The sequence below is a fragment of the Mobula birostris genome, chromosome 12 (genome assembly GCF_030028105.1).
Source record: "Mobula birostris isolate sMobBir1 chromosome 12, sMobBir1.hap1, whole genome shotgun sequence".
In the NCBI taxonomy this organism is placed as follows: Eukaryota; Metazoa; Chordata; class Chondrichthyes; order Myliobatiformes; family Myliobatidae; genus Mobula; species Mobula birostris.
This window is the reverse complement of record NC_092381.1, coordinates 9747023-9771306: the sequence shown is the minus strand read 5'-3', so window position 1 is coordinate 9771306 and position 24284 is coordinate 9747023. Positions and strand designations below refer to the sequence as shown.

The window sequence follows — 24284 nt, the reverse complement described above, 5'->3', positions numbered from 1 at the left end:
GAATCAAGTTTTACAGTTACAGAGAAAGTGCAGTGCAGATAGACAAGAAGGTGCAAGGTCATAGCGAGGAAGTTTGTGAGGTCAAGAGTTCATCTTATTGTTCAAAGATGAAAGTAAATTTATTATCAAAGTACTGTGCATATATATCACCATACATAGCTCTGAGATTCATTTTCTTGTGGGTAAACTCAGCAAATCTATTGAATAGTAACTATAGCAGGATCAGTAAAAGATCAACCAGAGTGCAGAAGACAACAAACTGTACAAATACAAATAGAAGTAAATAGCAATAAATAATGACAATGTGAGATAAGGTGAGATCATTGGTTGCGGTTCACGGGTCTGGTGGTGCAGTCCTGAGGCTCTTGTACCTTCTACCTGACGGCAACAGCAAGAAAAGAGCTTGGTCTGGGAGGACGGTGTCTCTGATCATGGATAGTGATTTCTTACAACAGCATTTCATGTGGATGTGCACAATGGTGTCAGGCTTTACCTGTGATGTATTGGGCCGAATCCACAACTGTTTGTAGGATTTTCCATTCAAAGGCATTGGTGTTTCCATACCAAGCCATTCCATACCATTTCCATACTATTCCATACTTACCACTACACATCAGAAGAAGCTTGTCAAATTTTTAAATGTCATGCCAAATCTCTGCAAACTGCGAAGAAAGTTTAGTCACTGCCATGCTTTCTTCACAATTGCACTCATCTGTTGGGGCCAGGACAGGTCCTCCGAAGTGAAAACATCAGGGAATTTAAAGCTGCTGACCCCCTCTACCTTTGATCCTCTGATGAAGACTGGCTTATGGACTTCTGGTTTCCCTCTCCTCAAATCTATAGTTAGTTTCTTGGTCTTGCTGACAATGAGTGACAAATCGTCTTAAAACAGTGAGACAGAAGCTGTCCTTAATACTGGTTGTAGATGCTTTCAGATTTTGTATCCTCTGCCCGATGAGAGGGTGGGAGGAAAGAGGATGTCTAGAGGGGTCTTCGATGCTTTACTGAGATAGTGAGAAGATTTTGACAGGAACCTGAGGGTTGAGACAAGTATGTTAACAATGCTTACAAGACCTTTGGAGAAGAAACATCCGGAGCAGGATTCCCAACCTTTATTATGCCACGGACCCCTACCATTGTGAGGACTCCAGGTTGGGAACCCCTCATTTGAAGGGATATGATCTCAATACTGGCAAATGGGGCTAGTTTAGATGGGAGTCTTGGTTGCCATGGGCTGAATGGGCTGAAGGACCTGTATGACTGGTACAGAAACAGGCCGCTTTTGTTTCTGTGGGAATGGATTCAGTTTCAGGCTTGTACTTTGATAATTTCATTTTGTTCTCCGCTGGAGTCTTTGGGCCTGGGTGTACATGAGGGCTGGAGAGCCTCCCCTCCCCCTCTGTCCTGCTCCTTACACTGGCATTGCTCAGTGTTGTGCGAAGGCATTTCAGCTCTGTGTAGTTGAGGGCAGTTCTTCGAGTCTACAGGTTCGAATGTTGTTATTGTACCTGCCTCTACTTCCTCTAGCAGCTCGTTCCATGTGTGCTTGTGTTTTGCTCCAGTCTGTTGTAGAGATGCTGGGTAAGTGAAGAGCATTGGTTCTAGCTCACTGAAGAGAATTCTCTCTCACTCTCTTGCTCCCTGTCTCTCTTTCTCTCTCTCTCTTTCTTGTTCTCTCTCTCTCTCTCCCCCTTCTCTCCCTCACCCTCTCTCTCTCTTCACTCTTTCCATTTCTCGTTCTATCTTGTCCTCAATGCCTGTCTCTTTCTCTGTCTCTATCTTTCCCCTTTTCTATCTGTCTATCTCTCGGTCTCTACCTTTTATCTTTCTTTTTTCTTTCTCTGTCGCTCTCTTCTCACCTCTCTTCCCCCTCTCTCTCTTCCCCCTCTCTCTCTTCCCCCTCCCTTTCTCTTCCCCCTCCCTTTCTCTTCCCCCTCTCCCCCTCTTTCCCTCTTACCTTCTACGCCAGTGTGGATGTCTGTCTGTCTCTCCCCCCTTTGTCTGCCTTTTTTCCTCTCCCTTTTGAAATAACTGCCCCAATATCTGTCACACACATTCCACCGCACTGATGGGGTAGACTAGGCCATTCGTAGGAGGGCAAATTGCCAGTGCTACTAGCAGGTATGTAAACCTGGATACTTTACACTCAAGGGTTGGGGCTGGGCTCACGAGGAGCCAGGCTCGTCCAGGTGGGCTCCATTTCATGTCTGACGGACCATAATCCCTCACAGGGCCCCGGCTCCGTGAATACTCGGGATTGTTCTCCCATACACCACAGGGAGAAGTCAGGAATGCCACAGTCACTTCTCGTATTTACCTTGCTCAAAAATTTCCTTTTAACTGGGGCACGTTCTGCCTGCATGACTCCCCTCATTGTCCGGCTTTCTCGCTCATGCTTTCATGTTGTCTCTGCTGTTTGTTTTGACTTACTCCAAACACCGGGGTCAGTAAAGGTTGATGGCGCAACAATGGAAGGAGCTTGGTGAAAAGTAGGGGTGTGGGGGGGGGACGAGCAAGCCGGTCGAAGCACACAGGAAAAGGGATCCGGTTGCAACTAAAAACCTCCTAAGTAATTGCAGTCTGTGATATCTGATCGTCCTCTTGCTTGTAAGATGCTGCAATCAGCGAAAAAAAAAAGGCATCGTTGTCAGTGAAATTGAGGTGGTCTCTTCAACCAGGTCAACAGGGGCCGAAATACCAGCAGTCATCCACCCTTTGACAGGCTCCGAGAAACCTGATCCGCATTACCTGTTTGTCTGTTTGTTTGTTTGCCAGACTAGTTGTCTTTGTAGGAAGCTGAGTCCCCCAATTACATGGTCTGAAAGCTGCCTCTTTGTCAACGGCCTTAATTGCCTCAGGTCACCGGGGAGCTCGCGTCCGGGATCAGCATGTCTGCAGAGCCACTTCGGCGGGCACCTGTACTACTGGTTGGTTACCAGGCTTTTATTTTGCAGAAATAAAGAACGGACCCGTTTCCGATCAGTGCTCCATGGAATAGAGTCGTTCGTTCATTCTGTTTCCTCTTTTTCTAACTCTTGTCAAGTTATAGAGTCATAGAAAGGTACAGCACACAGAAAGGCTGCTCGGCCCGTCCAGTCCAGCCGAACTATTTAAACTGCCTGTTCCCATCGACCTGCACCCAGCCCTACCCCTACCGTCCAAACTTCTCCCATACATTTCCCATCCACACCCCTGCCATCCAAACATTTAAAACTGCCTGTTCCCATTGACCTGTACTGAGACCGTTGCCCTCCGTAACCCTCCCCCTAAACTTCTCTTAAATTTTGAAATCAAACTCGTGTCCGCCACTGTGCTAGCAGCTCGTTCCACAATCACATGACCCTCCGAGTGAAGAAGCAGCCTTTCGTGTGCTCCTTAAATATTTCACCTTTCACCCTCAACCCATGACCTCTAGTCGTAGTCCCACCTAAGCTCAATGGAAAAAGCCTGCTTTTGTTTACTCTATCTATACCATTCATAATTTTGTGTGCCTCTATTAAATCTCCCCTTAATCTTCAATGTTCCAAAGAATAAAGTGCTAATCTATTCAACATTTCCCTGTAACTTAGGCCTTCATCTATCTATTTATCTATTATAATAGATAGAGAGAGTGTGTGTGTGTGAGAGAGAGAGAGAGAAGATAAATAGATGAAGGCTTGAGTTACAGGGAAATGTTGAATAGATTGGGACTTTATTCTTTGGAACATTGAAGATTAAGGGGAGATTTGATAGAGGTACACAAAATTATGAATGGTATAAAGAGGGTAAATATATATCCCTTAGGTTTTCTACCTTTATCTCAACTTCTGTCTATCTATCTACCTATCACATGTACTTTGAAACATACAGTGAAACGTGTCTTTTGCATTAACAACCAACACACCTGACGATATGCTGGAGATGGTCCATAAGTGTCCTCACATTTCGGCGCCAGCATAGCATGCCCATAGTGTTCCACAGAACAACACAAGCAACAGCAACACAGCAGCAGCAGCAGAACAATCCCCCTTTCCTCCCTCCCACCCACCCGCTCACACACACCAACAGCCTTCAACTCCAGGACAGGGCATCTCTGGGCCTCTGTCCTCCAGCCGACTCATGGACCCACAGACCCAGGCCCTTGACTTCTAGTCTCGTCAGCTTCAGTCTTTGACCTGTGGGCTGTGCAGCCTGATTGCCTGTTATAGGCGGAGGATGTGGAGGGTGCAGAGGAGGTTTATCAGCATGCTGCTCAGTCTGAAGAACATGTACTGTAAGAGGTTTATCAGACCAGGGCTATTTCCTCTGGAGTAATAAAAGATAAAGGAAGATTTAGTAAAGTTTATAAAATTATGTGAGGCATAGGTAGATATTTCAATCCCATTTATTTTTACCAGGATTGTAATATCTAGTAGTAGAGCACATGTATTTAATGTGAGAGGGGGAAAGAACAAATATATGTAGAGCAATTTTTTTTTACACAGAGGGGAGTGGGGGCTTGGTATGAGCTGATTGGGGGATGGTGGAGGCAGATAGCAGAGGGGTATTTAAGTGAGTTATATAGGCACATGAATCTGCTGAGAAGGGAGCAGGATAGTGTCAAAGTACTGGAAAGAGCACATAGGCGCCACGTTAGAGCAATGCTATTACAGCTCGGGGCTCAGAGTTTTGAGTTCAATTTCTGCGCTGCCTGCACGTTCTCCCCCATGGAATCATATCTGGATCCTCCGGGTTCCTCCCACAGTCCAAAGATGTGCCGGTTAGTAGGTTCATTGGTCATTGTAAATTGTCCCATGATTAGGCAAATGTTACATCGATGGGTTGCTCGGTGGTGCGGCTCGAAGGACTGGAAGAGCTACTCCATGCTGTATCTCAATGAATAAGTAGATTAATTAGATATCGGTTTAATCAGTTCAGCACAGCATTGTGGTAACGTTGTCTGTTTTATACACAACCAATGATCTCACTTTAAGGACTGATTATCTCATTATCTTATTTTCTCATTATTTATTGCTATTTATTTATATTTGCACTTGCAGTTTGTTGTCTTCTGCACTTGAACTTTAATTGTGCTGGCCTCAGTAATCCCCTCTGGTAGTTGATTCCACTGCATACCATCATCTGTATAAAATAGTTGCCTCTTAACTTCCTGATCTTTAACCTCCCACCCTAAACCCATGTCCCAGTTGTTGCTTCTCCAGCCCTGCATAAAGGCCCCTTGTGATTTTATACAAAGTCACCTTTCAGTCTTCTAACTTCCAAAGTATAAAGTCCTTAGGTAGCGTGAGCTGTTAATGCAAACGACCCATTTCACTGTATGTTTTGATGTACGTGTGATAAGTAAATCTGAATTTGACGTTAGACTATTCAACCACACGAAACATCTTTGTCGTCACCTATGGTCACACATTTTCTCCAGAAGAAGGCACACCCTCTGATTTACTCCAGAGTCCAGATTACTCCAGATTAGGTACAGTACACCTCTACACTTGCTCGTTAATAGTACACCTCTACACTTACTTGTTAATGCAAATATCTAATCAGCCAATCGTGTGGCAGCACCTCAATGCATAAAAGCACGCATCATGGTCCGGAGATTCCGTTGTTGTTCAGGCGAAACATCAGAATGAGGGAGAAATGTCATTTATGTGACTTTGCCCGTGGAACGATTGTTGGTGCCTTATGGGTTGGTTTGAGTATCTCAGAGACTGCTGATCTTCTGGGAATTTCATGTATAAGTCTCTAGAGTTTGCAGAGAATGGTGCAAAAAGAAATCCAGTGAGTGGCAGTTCTGTGGGTGAAAACGCCTTGTTGATGAGAGAGGTCAGAGGAGAAGAGCCAGATTGCAAGGTGGCAGAAACTCACATAACCTCGTGTTACAATAGTGATGTACATGTCAAACCTTGAAATAGCTGGGCTACAGCAGAAGAAGATCACACTGGTTTCCACTCTTGTACCCAGTAAAGTGGCCACTGATTTTAGGAGTAGTGCGATCACTCGAGTTGAGTATGATGTTCTCTGAGAGTTTGTCTATTGGTGGGTCCTCAGGTGACTATAGAAGAACGATCCGGGATCGACATATTCTGGTGCAGTGTAGAGAAGAGTAAGTGGTGGTTGTCGTTAGTGGTTGGATCTTTTACTTGTTCACTCTCTCCTTTCACAGCTGCCACTTGTTCTCTGTGGCACAGTGGAGGTTGTTGTCATGTTGCTCCCTCTTGGACAGATTTCCTCCAGGTGTTTCTATTGAGTGTGAAGTCTTTTCAGTTTTTAGGTGTAATGTTGAATTTCCTCAGGCTGATTTTGATGTTATCTTCGAAGTGTTTCCTCTGCCCACCAGGGGCTCGCTGACCAACCTTCAACTGGGAGTAAAGGATCTGTTTGGGAAGATATGACTTAGGCATCCGGGTGACATAAGGTATCCATCAGAGTTGGTGTTGCTTTATCATGGTGGAGATGCTGTTCATGTTCGCCTTCTCCAGTACGTTGGTGTTGGTGCATCTGTCCTTCCAGATGATCCTCAAAATTCTTCATCAGGATCTTTGGTGGTATTGTTCCAGGGCATTTAGGTGCCTCCTGTAGGTGATCCATGATTCAGCTGCCCCTCAAGGCTACCGTGTGTAGAAATTGGGCATCCCCACAACCCTGGATACCGGGATGGGGATTAAACCCACCACCGACTCCATCACAGACTCAATGCACAGAGTGGTTTCCCACCACATCATAAGCCTGTATTTCCCTGAGTTGGCTTTAACTATCTGTGATTTAGTTAAAACCAACTGTGATTTAGTTAAAGCCAACCATGATTTAAGAGGTTAAAAGCCTTGCTCTCAAATTGCAGGCACATGAGGTAAGTTGGCACAGCCAGGCAGTATTGCATAGTCACCTGTGTCTCTGTGGGACGTAAGTGCAATCACTTTACAGCGCCAGCAACCACTGAAAAGAGTTTGATTCCCGCCACTGCCTGTGAGGAGTTAGTATGTTCTCAACGTGACCATATGGGTTTCCTCCCACATTTCAACGACATTTGAGTTAGGGTTAGCAAGCTGTGGGCATGTTGTGTTGGCACCAGAAGTGTTCGAACACTTGCAGGCTGCCCCCTGCATAATCTTTACTGATTTGATTTGATGGAAACAGCGCATTTCACTGTATACTTTATAGAGTCTTAGCATCTCAGGAAGGTACAGTACAGAAGGTTCAAGGTTCAAGTGGGTAAGTAATGCCTCATTTTATTGGTGGTAACAGATTGTCTTCTTTCTTTATTTCAGACTTGAAGTGTTATGAAGGAAGTCATTAACATTTGTTCCATGAGAGGCCAATAATCTGACGTGTGAAACAGTGTCTGCCAAGAGAAAAAACAAGATTAAAGGATCAGAAGATGTCATCATCTGTCTGGAAGCTTTGGGTCTTGTGGTGGTTTATTGTCCTTGGTGGGTGGATACCGTTCACAAAAGGTAAGATCTTAATTTTTTTGCTGTTGAGTGCCAACCTTTTGTATTCACAATGAGTTTGAAATTTGGAATAGATTTCCATTGCTGTCTGCTTATACAAATGGTGTTTCATGTCTAAACTGGAGTTTGATGTGCACGCGTACCCTTTTGTTCTGTATGATGTGGGTTGCCCGCCATTCCACCCTTGCTTCATGAAGTGTCCATCACCCATGTCTGAAGTAGGTGGGAGAATATTTTCAGTGCAAATAAAAGGCCTCTTGTTTGCTTCAGATTAGTGGTGAAATTTTCATTTGACCTCTGGTAGCCAGTGCCACTGCAGATTAGCTCCAGAGGACACTAACGTGAAACGCTATGGGCGAAAAGTTGACCAACTCCCAGAACGCTTCCTGCTGCTTCTGAGGTGAATTGTGACCTCTGCTCTGGTGTTCTCCAACTTCCACTGATATTGCTGTGCTCAAGCTGTCCATACCTCCCTTCAGTGCCGCGCCTTTTGATCGTCCTGCCTGATTGTCTGTTTGATGCAAGCGGAGGCTCTATGACTCATCCATTCCTCCTGTTTGTGAACGGTTCAGGAACAGTTATTAACCCTCAACCATCAGGCTCTTGAACCAGAGGGGATAACTTCACTCAGCTTCACTTGCACCATCACTGAACTGTTCCCACCACAACCTATGGCTTCACCTTCAAGGACTCTTGATATTTATTGCTTATTTATTTACTTACTTATTTATTATTTCCTTTTTTTTCTTTTGTATTCGCACAGTTTTTTGTTTCTTGCACACTGGTTGTCCACCCTGGTAGAAGCGGTCTTTCATTGATTCTATTAAAGCTTTATTGAGGCCAGTGATGTTGTGGGGATGGAACTGGACTCTCTGACGGTGGTGTCTGAAAAGAGGATACTGTCCAAGTTGCATGCCATCTTGGACAATGTCTCCCATCCACTACATAATGTACTGGGTGGGCACAGGAGTACATTCAGCCAGAGACTCATTCCACTGAGATGCAACACAGAGCATCGTAGGAAGTCATTCCTGCCTGTGGCCATCAAACTTTACAACTCCTCCCTCGGAGGGTCAGACACCCTCAGCCAATAGGCTGGTCCTGGACTTATTTCCTGGCATAATTTATATATTACTACTTAATTATTTATGGTTCTATTACTATTTATTATTTATGGTGCAACTGTAACGAAAAACAATTTCCCCCGGGATCAATAAAGTATGACTATGACTATGACTATGACTATTGAGTATGTCCGCAAGAAAACGAAGCTCAGGGTTGTATATCCTTTGAAAATAAATTGAATTTGAACTTAACCATCTGACCAGTGGGTCATTAAAGACAAACAACTCAGGGCACAAGCCATTTGTGTTCCAGTTACAGGATATTATTCCTACTCTGATCTATTCCTCCAGCTCCAATATACCTCTTTGGGCTCAAGATTCCGGATTCTATAATGTCATTTCCAGTACACAAGTGTAAAGGAGAACAAAATAATTGTTACTCCAGATCCAATGCAACCCTAATACAAACGTAATAAGTTAAAGAACACAATAATTAAAAAAACACAATAAATATAAATACATAAAGTTGCTTATGTACATAAATCGACGCTAGGCACAGAAGTGTCTGTACATAAGAGAGATCTCAAAAGAAGCGAGCGGGGGCAGTCAGGATATTTTATGCCCCACAGTTCCCGAGGAGATGTTGGATTGCGTATCAAGAGAGAGATTTCAAAAGAACTGAGTGGGGTCTGTTCTCAGAAGCATATCTAAGAGATTAGAGAGATTCAGATTCAGGAGGCCCAGGTGATCATACGTGTTAACAGTAAAAACCAAGGCGCGGGGGGGAACTGTGAGTGGGTTTGTGCGGGGAAGAGGAGCAATGCAGCAGATAGCTACTCCCTGAGCTCCAGGGATCTGCTATTGATACCTTCAATTGTGGGGAGGTATTTGCCCATGATGTACTGGGCTTAGTCCACTATTCTCTGCAGCTTCTCACATCCCTGCATGTTTAAACGACTGTCCTCTAGTGTTTGTCACTTCTACCGTGGGATTCCAAAGCTCTATATTACACATTTATAAACTTCTGTCAAGTATGAAGTAGAAAGAGTCCAAATTCCGTGTACGAATTGAATTTCTGCCTCCTCCACCCTCAGGATTCCCTTTAATATCGGGGTACAGCAGTGTACAGAAGGAATCCTCGGGACATAATAGATAAAAACAAGAGTAAATACCAGTATGGAAGCGGAATGCTGGCATTCATTTTGAGCATAAAGCAAGGATGTAATCCTGAGGCTTTAAAAGGCATGAGTCAGATGACATTTGGAGTATCATGAGCAACTTTGAACCCCATATCTAAGAAGGGATGTGCTTGCATTGAAGAGGGTCCAGAGGAGCTTTACGAGAGCGATCCTGGAAATGAAGGGGTTAATATAAATGAGGAACATACCCAGACTCTGGGACTGTACTCACTGGAGTTCAGGACAATGAAATGGCGGGGGGGGGAGTCTCATTAAAACTGACCCTATATTCGAAGGCCTTTATGGAGTGGATGTGGAGATGATGTTCCCTATGGTGGGAGAGTCTAAGACCAGAGGACACAGCTTCAGAATATAAAGGCATCCCCTTGGAATAGAGATGAATTTGTTCAGCCAGAGGATTTAGAATCTGTGGGGTTCATTGCCAGAGGCTGCTGTGGAGATCAAGTCATTGGGTACAGTTAAAGTGGAGGTTAAGAGGTTTTTGATTAGTAAGGCAATCAAAGGTTACAGGGAGAAAGCAGGGAGATGGGGTGGAGAAGGAAAATAAATCAACCATGACAAAATGGCAGCGCAGACTTGATGGGCTGAATGGCCCAATTCTGCTCTGCTATCTTATGGTCTTATGATTCAGCACCTCATGTTAGCTCCATCACTGAGTTCAATATTTTTTAGCCTCAGTGACATTTTCCTCCATCCCTGGCAACCCTCATCTTGAATACACTTGGCAACTGACCCTTCCCAGTCTCCTTGTCCAGAATTCCAAAGTTACTGCAACCTCTGGATGACAAGATGTCTCCTTCCTCTACCTGAAAAGTCCAGCCCCATATTTCGAGAGCTAGCTCCCTGATTCTGGACAAGCCAGCCAAGGGTATCTACCTCAGGCTCCTCCAGGGCTGCTGCATCGGTGCCAGAGACATGGGCGCAACCCTGACCTTGTATGCTGCCTGTGTGGAGTTTGCATGCTTTCCCTATGTAGTCTTCCTTTGGCTGCCCTGGTTTCTTTCCAAATCCCATTCCCATTGCATACAGTTCTGGCTACCCCATTACGGGAAGGATGTCGAGGATTTCAAGAGAATGCGGTGGAGGTTTATCAGGACAATGCCGTGATTAGACGACATGTGCTTTAACGAGAGGTCGGACAAACTTGGCTTGTTTTCTGTGGATCTGATAGAGATTTATAAGTTTATGAGAGGCATAGACAGAGTAGGCAGACAGTATCTTTCTTCCAGGGTGCAAATATCTAATACCAGAGAACATGCATTTAAGGGGGGGGGGGTAATTTTAAAGGAGATATGAGGTGTTTTTTACACAGAGAGTGGTGGGTGCATGGAATGCACTGCCTGGGGTGGTGGCAGAGGCAGATATATTTGGGACATTTAAGAGACGTTTAGATAGGAATCTGAATGTGAGGAAAATGGAAGGATATGGACATTGTGTAAGCAGAAGAGATTTATTTAGTTGGCCATTTGATTACAGATTGATTTGGTTTGACCCAGCATTGTGGGTTGAAGGGCCTATTCCTGTGCTGTACTGTTCTATGTTCTCTGTTTGATTCCAATGATATGTTGATAGGTTAATGGTCTATTATAGCGTACCGCTGGAGTGCTAGTGAGCAGTAGAATTTGAGGGTGAGCTCGCTGGAATATGGGGAGAATGAAGACATGTGCCTTTTTATGATTTAGCTTCTTCTAAAGAACTATCCAATTTAACAGGTGTAGTATCAAACCAAGGTAGCTTCCAACTTGATGGCATAAACATTGATTTTGCCAACTTACGGTAACTTTGGTCCCTTCCCCCTTCCCTCTTCTTCATTTCCCCACTCTGGCCTCTTACCTCTTCTCCTCATTGGCTCGACTCATTACCTCCTCCCGGTGCCCCTCCTTTCCTTTCTCCTATGGCCCACTCTCCTCACCTATCAGATTTCTTTTTCTGCAACCCTTCACCTTTTCCACCTACTAGCCCCCAGTCACATGGATTCAGCAATCACCCTCTAGCTTTTCCTCCTTCCCCTCCACTTATTTTGGCATCTTCCCACTTCCTTTCCAGTCCTGAGAAAGGGTCTCGGCCCAAAATGATTCCATAGGTGTTGCTAGACCTGCTGAGTTCCTCTTGCATTTTGTGTGTGTTGCTCAGTATCAAACCTTCAGGTGTTTACCAACCAGTTAAGTCACTGTAGGCAGAATAAGGAACTTCTGTATTTTCTGAAGTTCTAAAGGAAAGTGCAAGCACCTGACAGGAATTTGCCTTTAAGAAAACGTTGTGCCCAATTTTTTTTTTTGGCAATGCTTTTAATTATTGTTTGTAAGTAACAGGATGTTGTCCCTCTGTTTGATTCATGGTTGTATACTGCCAGGTGCACACAAACGGCTTCTCAACAAAATGTCATTGTTTCTATCTCAATTGCAGATTTTGACTTCAAGGATGCAGATGATTTTATTCCAGCATTCAATTAATCATCATACCAGTGTGCGTTTGTTGGAAGATTCAACTTACTCCTTACCTAGTCAATAGTTGCCAAAATGTCTTTATGTTAACATGCTCGCAAAAGTACATGTGCTGGTAACTGGACAATTTTATTTAGAACAGAGATGGGGAACAGTTTCTTTAGCCAGAGGGTGGTAAATCTCTGAAATTCATTGTCACTGATGGCTGTGGAGGCAAAGTCATTGGGTGTATTTAAAGCTGAGGATGGTAGATTCTTGACTGGTAACGGCATCATAGATACAAACCTGAACTTTACAAGGTAAGACCATAAAACATAGGAGGAGAATTAGGCTATTTGGCCCATCATATCTGCTTCACCATTTGATCATGGCTGATTTTTTAAAATTCCTCTCAACCCCATTCTCTTGCCTTCTCCCCATAACCTTTGATACCCTGACTAATAATGAACCTTTCAACCTCCTCTTTAAATATACCCAATGACTGGCCTCCACAGCTATCTGTGACAATGAAATCCATAGATTCACCACAGTCTGGGGAAGGAAATTACTCGTCACCTCCATTCTGAACGAAAACCACTCCATTCTGAGGATGTGCCCTCTGATTCTAGACTCCTCCACTATAGGAAATATCCCCTCCATATCCACTCTACCTTTTCAATATTCAATAGGTTTCGATGAGCCCAGAGCCATCAATTGCTGCTCATACATTAACCCTTTCAGTCCCAGGATCATTCTTGTGAACCTCCTCTGGGCCCTTTCCCATGCCAGCACATCTTTTCTTAGATAAGGAGCCCAAAACAGGTCACAATACTCCAAGTGAGGCCTCATCAATGTCGTAAAAAAGCCTCAGCATTACATCCTTGTTTTTGTATCATAGTCTTCAAAAACTGAATGCTAACATTGCATTTGCCTTCTTTGTCACTGACTCAACCTGCAAGGTAACTTTTAGGGGATCTTGCACAAGGACTCCCAAGACCATTTGTACCTCTGATTTTAGAGAATGATCCTAACTTCTGCAGACTGTGTCACCCCCTCACCCCTGAGTTATTGCCAGTACTCCTCACCCCAGAATCCCCATCCATCCTGAAGTGCAGTGCCCTGAACTGACTCCATTCAGCAGCTGGAGCCAAGGAAACCAGGATCAGATTACCACTCCATTTTCTAAATTCCAGCAACGCTAGCTCAGGTTTAATCTCTCCTTGCAATCACAGTCTTGGAATTCAGGTGTTATTCTGGAAAATCAACACTGATGGCTATCCAAAACAAACGAGTTCTTACAAGGGTGTGGTGCCCTTAACTGCTTCAGGTGGTGGCATAACCTCATCCCTTTCTGCTCCAAGGATACATTGTGAGTTTTGGGCTCCTTGGCTGAGAAAGGATGTGCTGGCAATTTCTAGAGGAGGTTCACTAGAACATTCCAAGGAACAGAAGGGGGAATGTATGAGGAGCATTTGATGACTCTGGATCGGCACTCGATGGTGTTTAGGTGAATGGGGTGGGGGGGACGGGATATTGAAACCGATCAAATATTGAAAGCCCTAGATAGAATGGATATGAGAAGGATGTTTCCAGTAGTGGTGGAACATGGAACCTGAGGGCACAGCATCAGAATACAGGGACTTCCCCTGAGATGAGGAGGAACTTGTTTTAGCCAGAAAATGGTGAGTCTGTACAGGCCAAGTCATTGAGTATGTTGGATCTCAGCCCTCAATACCAATTCTTTATTCCTCTTCATAGATGCTGCCATTTTGTGTACGTTACTCTGGATTTCCAGCACCTGCAGCATCTCTCGGCTTTGTAGGTATATTTAAAGCGGAGCTTGATAGGTTTTTGATTAGTCAGGGTGTCAATGGTTACGAGGAGAAGGCAGGAGAATGGGGTTGAGAGTGATGATATATCAGCCATGATCGGACGGCAAAATAAGTTTGATGGGCCGAGTGCTCCTGTGTCTCATGGATTGTACAGGTCAGGGTTGCCTTTAATCCCCTTGTTTATTCTCAGGTGCATTAAAAAAAGACTTACTTGCAACAGCATCACAGGCACATCCAGAATCAGAAGAAAAGCATAAATTAAATAAAAATTATGTGCAATTTTTGCAAGAAAGAGCACAATTAGAACCAAAAAAAAACAGTGAACGATGTGTTGCTACCCTGAGGTACTGATTACGCCTGTGGATATACTTTTGGCACATTAGAGCAGTGGTTAGCAAATTGCTTTACAGTACAGGTGACCCATGTTCAATTCCTGCCACTGCCTGTAAGGAGTTTGTACGTTTTCCCCGTAACCGCACGAACTTCGTCCGGTTGCTCCGGTTTCCTCCCGGAGTAAATTGGTCATTGAGTATTGTCCTGTAATTAGACTAGGGTTAAATTGGTGGTTGCTGGGTGGCGCGGTTTGAAGGGCCTGATCTGCGCTGTATCGCAATGAAATAAAAATAAAAATATGCTTATAAACTTCATCAATCATGAGATTGAGTTTAAGAGCTGAGAGCTGATGTTGCAGCTATATAGGACCCTAGTCAGAACCCACTTGGAGTACTGTGCTCAATTCTGGTCACCTCACTACAGGACGGATGTGGAAACTACAGAAAGGGTGCAGAGGAGATTTACAAGGATGTTGCCTGGATTGGGGGCATGCCTTATGAGATTAGGTTGAGTGAACTCGGCCATTTCTCCTTGGAGCAACGGAGGATGACAGGTGACCTGACAGAGGTGTTCAAGATAATGAGAGGCATTGATCGTGTGGATAGTCAGAGGCTTTTCCCCAGGGCTGAAATGTCTAACACGAGAGGGCATAGTTTTAAGGTGCTTGACGGCAGGTACAGAGGAGATATCAGGGATAAGTATTTTACGCAGAGAGTGGTGAGTGCGTGGAATGGGCTGCCGGCGGTGGTGGTGGAGGCAGAAATGATAGGGTCTTTTAAAAGACTCCTGGATGGCTACATGGAGCTTAGAAAAATAGAGGGCTATGGGTAAAGCTTAGGTAGTTCTAAGGTAGGGACATGTTCAGCACAGCTTTGTGGACCGAAGGGCCTGTATTGTGCTGTAGGTTTTCTATGTTTCTATAACTTGAATTTTATTATAGCTGAGAGTGGAAAGGCAAGATAGCCAGCATAAAGAGGGCCGTGGAGAGGGAGATCACACATTATCTTGCTCCGAAGGTTGTGCCTATTGCCTCACAAAGGGAATGGTTGAAGGGAATCAAAATCAAATCAGGTTTAACATCACTGGCATGTGATGCGAAATTTGTTGCCTTTGCAGCAACAGTACATTGCAATACATAAAAATAATTAAAAAATGTAAATTACAATATGAAATGTACATAACAATTAAATTAAATAAGTTGTGCAAAAAGACAGCAAAAAAATGAGGTAGTGTGCATGGGTTCATTGTTCATTCAGAAATTCGATGATGGAGACAAAGAAGCTGTTCCTGAAACATTGAGTGTGTGTCTTCAGGCCCTTGTACCTCCTCCTTGATGTTGGCAATGAGAAGAGGGTACATTCTAGATGTCGGGGTCCCTAACCACGACTGCTGCCTCTTTTGAGGCACCACGTTTTGAAGGTGTCCTCGATGCGAGGGAGGCTACTGTCCACGATGGAGTTGGCTGAGTTTGCAGCTTTCCGTAGCTGTTCTTGAACCTGCTCGAACAGTTCTGGTGGATGCAGTGTTTCAAGCTGCCAATCCCTTTCCTCCCACAGACGGCTGAGTTTCTCCAGCAGGTAGTTGGTATGCTGACAGATGCTGCACTGGTGAGCAATAAGAGATCAAGTGGTGGTTTACATCCCAACCCCACCCCCCACCACCCCCATCTCAGAGTACTTCATCTTGTTTAAGTTGATTATTATTGAAAAACATAAGGTCTAGACCCTTAATAGCCTGCAGTCCTCGGGGATACCTTGTTTGATTTGGACTGAACACAGGCAGAGAGGTTTGCATATTTCTCTTGAGTGTAAAATATCAGGAAACCCACAAAACCACATCATACAGGGAACACAGCTGTGGCCATGTCTGCGCAGGGAGACTTTCATACCCTGCCTCCTCTTCTTCTGGCCTTTAATCAGTGCGAGGTGAACCAAGGGCGTTGTCCTCTAGTCTGCTTGCTGGCTAATATCTAGGAAAAGGCTCGCGGTGGAGTATCCCAGTTCCAGCAGTTCAAGTTTCAAAGTAAATTTATTATTTACGCAGACTCTCAGTGGCAACTTTATTAGGTACTTTCTGTACCTAATAAAGTGTCCACTGAGTGAGTTATGTTTGTGGTCTTCTGCTGTGGTAGCCCATTCGCTTCGAGATTCGGCGTGTGGTGCGTTCGCAGATGCTTTTCTTCACCCCACTGTTGTAACCCGTGACTATTTGAGTTACTGTCGGCTTGAACCAGTCTGGCCATTCTCCTCTGAGCTTTGTCATCAACAAGACATTTTTTGCTTGCAGAGCTGCCACTCACTGGAGTTTCTTTTGTTTATTGCACCATTCTCTGTGAACTCTTGAGACTGTTGTGCGTGAAAATCTCAGGAGATTGGCTGGTTCTGAGATACTCAAACCACCCTGTCTGGCACCAACACTCGTTCCACAGACAAAGTCCCGTTAGGAAAGTGGTTTCTAACTTTTTTTATGCTGTGGCTCAATGCCATTAAGCAAGGGGTCTGTGGGCCCCAGGTTGGGAATCCCAAGGGAACACATTTAGGATACAATAAAGTCCGTTTTACTGCAAAGTGGTCACGCCGGTCACAGTGTTGCTAAACTGTAGTGATTGGGCTTTAAAAACAGGAGATTCTGCAGATGCTGGAAATCCACAGCAACACACACACACACACACACACACACACACACATAATGCTGGAGGAACTCAGCAGGTAAGGCAGCATCTATGGAGGGTAATAAAGAACTGATGTTTCAGGCCAAGATCCATCATCAGTCTTTATCACCTCCCTCCTCCTAGCTTTTCCCATTCCCCCATTCTGTTTCTCCTCTCACCCTCTTCTCTTCTCCTCCTCCTCCTCACATCCCTCTGGATCTCCTCCTCCTTCCCTTTCACCCATGGTCCATTCTCCTCACCTATCAGATTCCTTCTTCTTCAACCCTTAACCTATTCCACTGATCATCGCCCAGCTTCTTAATTCATCCCACCTCTTCCCCCACCACCTTCCCCATCATGTGGTCTCACCTGTAACCTGCCAGCTTGTACTCTTTGTCCTCTCCCCACCTTATTGTTCTGGCTCTTCCCCCTTCCTTTCCAGTCCTGATGAAGAATCTAGGCCTAAAATATCAACCATTCATTCCTCTCCAGAGATGCTGCCTGGCCTGCTGAGTTCCTCTGGCAGTTTGTGTGACTGGGGTTTTTCTAGTTGGTCAGAGTACCAAATAGTTGAATCACCAGAGCCCTGAGCAGTTGTAATAAGACATCTTTACATCTCCGGGCAAATCCTCTCACAGTAACAGTGTGATCACCAGGTTAACTGCGATCTGTCACGCTGGGCATTCTGTACAACTGAACAAGAGTGTCACCCGTTCATCGTACAATGTTGCTGAATTCTGGGAGACAACACTTGAATGGGTTTCGTGTGGAGGCTCCTTCAGCCTTTACAGCTGCTGCATTGTAGCTTTTTGCAAGTGCGGTGTAATTTATTGCAGAACAGACGGCAGGGCTTGCTTACCTGTCTCGGCTGAATGTGATGGTGTTTCACTGTGATCAGTGAAGCAATCCGGCAGCTATTATCAAGATTAATATGAATTCAGTGGTGAACAATGGTTACAACCGGTTGCTGAGAGAGGAACAGTTCTCCACTGGATAATTGGGATAATCTATTCTGATTTTTTTAAAATAGAAGATGCTGGAAGCAGTTAGCAGGTCAGGCAGTATTAGTGGAAGGAAAAACAGACTTAATATTTCAGTTATGAGACACTTCATGCCTCAGTTCCAGCATCTGTAGTACTTTACAAACACAAGAGATTCTGCAGATGCTGGGAATCAGTACTGTGATCACTCAAATTGTGTACAATGTCCTCATATTTGTCTATTGGTGGGTCCGCAGATAGCTATAGAAGCCGATCCGAGATCGACGTGTTCTGGTGCAGTGTAGCAAGAGAAAGTGGTGACTGTGGTCAGTGGTTGGGTCTTTTGGTTGTTCAGTCTCTCCTTACACAGCTGTTCCCTGTGGCACAGTGGATATTGTTCTCATGTCACACAGCTCCCTCTTGAACAGATTTCCTCCAGGTGTATCTAAGGAGTGCCATATCATCCCAGTTTTTAGCTGTAATGTTGAATTTCTTCAGGCTGATTTAGATGTTTGGGAATTAAGAGCAATACACACACAATGCTGGAGGAACTCAGCAGGTCAGGAAGAAGGTTCCTTCTTCTTTAGCCCTTCACGTCTATCCCCTCCTAGCTTCATATTCCCTCCCTACCCATTAACCTTCCCCCTCACCTGGTCTCATCTATCAGCTGCCAGCTTCGCACTTCATCCCCCCTCCCTACCTATTCATCTTCCCCCTCACCTGGTCTCACCTATCAGCTGCCAGCTTCTCACTTCATCTCCTCCCTCCCCTATCCATTCACCTTCCCCCTCACCTGGTCTCACCTATCAGCTGCCAGCTTCTCACTACATCCCCCCTCCCTACCCATTTACCTTCCCCCTCACCTGGTCTCACCTATCAGCTGCCAGCTTCTCACTTCATCTCCTCCCTCCCCTATCCATTCACCTTCCCCCTCACCTGGTCTCACCTATCAGCTGCCAGCTTCTCACTACATCCCCCCTCCCTACCCATTCACCTTCCCCCTCACCTGGTCTCACCTGTCAGCTGCCAGCTTCTCACTACATCCCCCCTCCCTACCCATTCACCTTCCCCCTCACCTGGTCTCACCTATCAGCTGCCAGCTTCTCACTACATCCCCCCTCCCTACCCATTCACCTTCCCCCTCACCTGGTCTCGCCTATCACCTGCCAGCTTCTCACTTCATCTCCTCCCTCCTTACCCATTCACCTTCCCCCTCACCTGGTCTCAGCTATCACTTGCCAGCTTGTATCTCTCCACCCCACGCCCCACCTTCTTACTCAGGCTTTTCCCCCTTCCTTTCCAGTCTTGATGAGCGGTCTTGGCAGTAAACGATCTAGTTTCTTTGGGATTCAGGAATTTGTGGCTAGTTTATGTGGATTTCCTCTGTTCCTCTCCTCAACTCATTATGAAGACCATAGACAAGAATCCAACATAGTTCTAAGCAAATTTATTATCAAAGTACATATATGTCACCATATACAACCCTGAGATTTTTTTTCTTGTGGGCACTTATAGTAAATACAAGGTGTACAACAGAATCAATGAAGGACCACCCTATAATTTATATTTGATGTGTTTTTTTTATTGCTGTGTTCTTTATTGTGTTGTGTTTTTTGTGCTGCATCAGATCTTGAGTAACAATTATTTTGTTCTCCTTTACACTTGTGTATTGGAAATCCCAGGATGAGCAAACAACCAATAAACAAAAGATGTACAAAAAAATGTACAAATAGAAAATGAGAAAAAAATAACAATATGAATAAATAAACAATAAATATCAAGAAAATGAGTTGTAGAGTCCTTGAATTAAACCTGCAACAAAATCTCTTTTGGCAGCGAGCGAATATTTGCTAAGTCAGGAATGAACTTGTCCAAAAATAAAACATCGATGTTACAGCACCATACAGACCCTTCAGCCCACAATGCTGTGCTAACCGATAACCTACTCCAAGCTCAATCTGACCCCTCCTTCTGGAAACTGAACCAAGATTGCTGGTGCAGGAAAGCGTAATGCTGCCCTGTTTTAAGAGAACATTTACATTTTAGTAGTTCTCACAGTCTTAGAATGGAGATGAAAAAGAATGGAATGATGATTAATAATTTCAAGATTCCAAGTTGTTTAATGTCATTTCCAGTACACAAGTGTAAAAGGGAACAAAATTGTTGTTACGCTGGATCCGATCCAGCACAAATAAACACGGTAAGATAACGAAACAATAATATTTTAAAGAACACAATAAACATAACTGCATAAATATGGGACAGTAGTGTAGCGGTTAGCACAGCACTTTACAGTGCTGGTGACTGGGGTTCGATTCCTGCTGCTGCCACTAAGGAGTTTGTGCGTTCTCCCTGTGACCACATAGTTTTCTTCTAGGTGCTCCATTTGGTATGTTAATTAGTCATTGTAAGTTGCTCCATGATTAGGCTAAAGTTAAATCGGGGAAATGACTGGGTCGCGTGGCTCCAGGGACGGAAAGGGCCTATTCTGTGCTATATCTCAGTATATAAATAAATAAGGTAGCTTATATACATATTCTGATTAATATAATACAATAAAATAAAATACAATAAATATTAATACATAAGATAGCTTCTATACATAGATTGATTGTATGTCCATAGAGTGACACTAGGCACAGGAGTGTCTATACTTAATGAGACGGACAGGAATTGATAAAGTAGTGGTGGTCGGGGGTGTGGAGGGGTGGGTTAGTGGGTGGAGGTGTTGATCAGCCTTGCTGCTTGGAGAAAGTAAAGGTTTTTGAGTCTGGTGGTCCTGGTGTGGATGCTACGTAGCCTCCTCCCTGGGAGTGGGACAAGCAGTCCATGAGCAGGGTGGGTGGGATCCTTCATGATGTTGCTGGCTCTTTTGTGTGTGATGTGCAATCCCAGGAATTTGAAACTGCTCACAGTTTCCGCTGCTGTGCTGCCGATGTAAAGAGGGCTGTGGATAGTGTGAGTTCTGAAGTTGATAAGGCATCTTCTTTTTCTTGTTATTGAGGAAGAAGTTACTTGCTTCACTTTCAAGGACTCTACAGCTCATGTTCTCAGTATTTATTTATATATTTCTTTTGCATTTGCATCTTTTGTCTTTGTGTGTAGTTTTTCATTGACTCTATTGTATTTCTTTGTCCTACCATGAATGTGTGCAAGAAAATGAATCTCAGGTGACTTTGATAATAAATTTACTTTGAAGCAGCTGGCTGAGTCTCCAAGCCTCTGCAACATTTTTTCCCCAACTCGGTGGGACAGTCTCAGTGGGCTGAAGGGCCTGTTTCTGCATTGTGTGACTGTGACGCAGGTTTGTGTGGAGATGTTGGAGCAGTCTTGGTGGGTGGCTGCAGTGCACTTTAAAGAGGCTAGACACCATGCACACGGACTGAATGATGTTTTGTTGGGCCCATATGTACATACAGTTGTGGAGTGCGTCTGTGGAAAAGTAATGAATAATCAGCTGTTGGTTGAGGTCGGCTAACTGCAGAATGGGATGCTGGATTGAACTGTGAATACAGATTTACTATTGAACCACTTTGGCGCAAAGTATTCATCATTTATGCATGTCTCTGAATAATTCAAAGTCACTGTTCTTCACAGTTTAAAACAAAACAACAAATAAATCAATAATGGTGTTCCTTCTTTACAACTTTCTTGGTCTTCTGACACCGTGAGTATATGCTGCTGTACAGGTGTCCGTTAACCCGTCCGTGCCCAGATAGGACATTATTCCAGTCTCCGACTTTTCCAGTACTTTCCTCATCCTCAGGTCCTCCTAGGGCGCTTTGCACTGGAGGGAGCAGCTTGTACGAAAGCTGCGTGGGAGTTGGTGGAGTGTTAAACATTGTGTATTTGTGTATGAGAAAGAGAGAGAGAGTGGGGGAGAGGGCGAGAGCGAGGAAGCACGAGAGTGGCAGCGAGAGAGAGGGAGAGAGAGATTGAGATGAGTGGTGTACGGATCGTGGGATCCAATGCAGTGGTGAATATTCTGTCTGAGTGAGTGACAGAAGCGTACACATGAGTGGTGTCGGCATTGTGGGAGGTACTGGAGTGATAAATATTGTGAGAGAGAGAGAGGGAGAGAGAGAAGGAGGGAGAGAGAAAGAGAGAGTGTGGAGGAGAGAGAGATGAGTGCAGTCAGGATTGTGGGGGCTAATGGAGCAATAAATATTGCATGAGTGAGTGATGGAGAGCTGGAGAGAGAGAGAAAGAGAGAGACAGAGAAGAGAGGAAGAGAGAGAGAGACAGGGAGGGGCAGAGAAGGGGAGGGACAGAGGGAGGGAAAGAGAGAGAGAGATGAGTGCAGTTGGGATTGTGGGGGCTAATGGAGGGATAAATATCGTGTGAGTGAGTGATGAAGAGTGGGAAAGTGAGACAGAGACAGAGAGAGAGAAACAGAGACAGAGAGAGAGAAAGAGACAGAGACAGCGAGAAAGAGAGAAACGTGGAGGGAGAGAGAGATATGCTATTTTGGTACCAAAAGTGTAACGACACTTGTGGGCTTCCCCAGCACATATTTTGACAGTGTTGGTCATTGACACAAATGGTGCATTTCGATGTAGAGGTGACAAATAAAACTTATCATTATGAAAACAAAAAAAATGCTGTACTTACAAAGAAAGTGCAGGTGTGTGACTGTGGCAAAAAAAAGACTGGATACATTCAAGTCAGATCTGGAGATCCTGTGATTCACATGTAATGTATTGAAATTGTTTGGACTAGACACCCACATATTGTGAGTGTGAGTGTCTTATCTATGGAAACTGGTGCTCTATAGATTTATGTTGCAAGTCTGTCCATCGTGAGTTAATGTAACTTTAACCTCATCTCATTAGTTTGGCAATTTATCAACATTGGCTCAGTCTTGCTCTCTCGTTCCTCAATGTACTGAAGATTTCTGAAGACACTATTTGTCTGGCAGATGTGAAAATCAATACACACTCTTTTTTAATATTTGCCCTTTTTTTTATATAGATTTGACAAAAAGACTTTTACAACTTGTTTCTCAGCTCTTCTCAGAGCTGTTGCTCTCACGAGGTGCTCTGTACTGAGGTTGCTGGAGCGGCTCCTCATAATGATATGTCGGAGGTACGGAAGGCAAATGCAATGTTAGCTTTCATTTTGAGAGGACTAGAATACAAAAGCAAGGATGTGATGCTGAGGCATTCTAAGGCATCGGCCGGACTGCATTTGGAGTATTGTGAGCAGCTTTGGGTCCCAAATCCAGGATGTGCTGGCATTAGTGAAGGTCCAGAGGAGTTGACAAGAATTATTCTGGGAATGAAAGGGTTAATATATATAGCGTGTTTGGTGGCTCTGGGTCTGTACTCACTGGAGTTTAGAAGAATGAAGGAAGAATCTCAAATCTGAATATTGAAAAGCCTAGATGGAGTAGATGTGGGGAGGGTGTTTATAGTGGGGGAGTCTAGGACCAGAGGACACAGCCTCAGAATAGAAAGATATCCCTTGAGAACAGAGATGAGGAGAAATTTCTTTAGCCAGAGGGTGGTGAATCTGTGGAATTCATCGCCACAGAAGGCCAAGTCACTGGATATATTTAAAGCAGAGGTTGATAGTTCCTTAATTAGTCAGGGTGTCAGTGGTTACTAGGATAAGGCAGGAGAATGGGGTTGAGAGGGATAATAAATCAGCCATATTGGTGTGGCAGAGCAGACTTGACAGCTGAATGGCCTAATTCTGCTATTGTGTCTTATAGTCTTATGTCAGAATGGCTGATGGACTGTCTCTCAGGTTTGATTTTAAGTTGATCTTAGCAAGTTTGTACTCACTTCTGTCTGTGCCCTTGGCTGGAGAGGGGACAATAGGATGTGATCCCTTCTCAGTGACTTTCATGTCTTTCCAGGCAATGTTTCTGGCCTCCTGGTTTTTTCACCGGCTCAGCTCTTCACACGCCACCATGGCAGCGTAGCGGTCAGCGCAATCACTTTACAGCCTGTAACATTGGGGTTTGATTACCGCTGCTGTCTATAACGAGTTTCTATGTTCTTCCCATGACTGCATGTGTTTCCTCTGGGTACTCTGGTTTCCTCCCACATTCCAAAGATGTATGAGTTAGAGTTAGTGAGCTGTGGGCATGCCGTGATGGAACTGAAGTGTGGTGACTCCTTCCTCCGTGCAATCCTTACTGATTTGGTTTGCCACAAACAACACACTACACTGTATGTTTCAATGTACACGCGACAAATACAGATAATCTTTTCCTTGGCCGGCCTCACTTGGGTCAAGCCGCCGCCTGACCAGAATTTGCAAGAAACTTCAATGCTGTAGGAAGTAGTTGAGGCAGGTACAATAAAAAGATTGAAAATACGTATTGTATAGGAAAGGTTCAGAGGGATAGGGGCCAAATGCAGGCAAGTGG

General features: G+C 44.4%; 1 protein-coding gene across 18 annotated transcripts in view; it reads left to right on the top strand.

The window, feature by feature from the left end:
- adgrl2a (adhesion G protein-coupled receptor L2a) overlaps positions 1-24284 on the top strand; it is a 958846-nt gene that overhangs the window by 578058 nt on the left and 356504 nt on the right. For all 18 annotated transcript variants that reach the window (XR_011887962.1, XM_072273294.1, XM_072273297.1 and 15 more), the window contains one exon: positions 7245-7430. Coding sequence is in view for 17 of the 18 variants with exons in the window: in XM_072273294.1 (XP_072129395.1) it covers positions 7355-7430 (76 nt within the window). In the remaining variant the exon portion in view is untranslated. The remainder of the gene's footprint in view (positions 1-7244; positions 7431-24284) is intronic.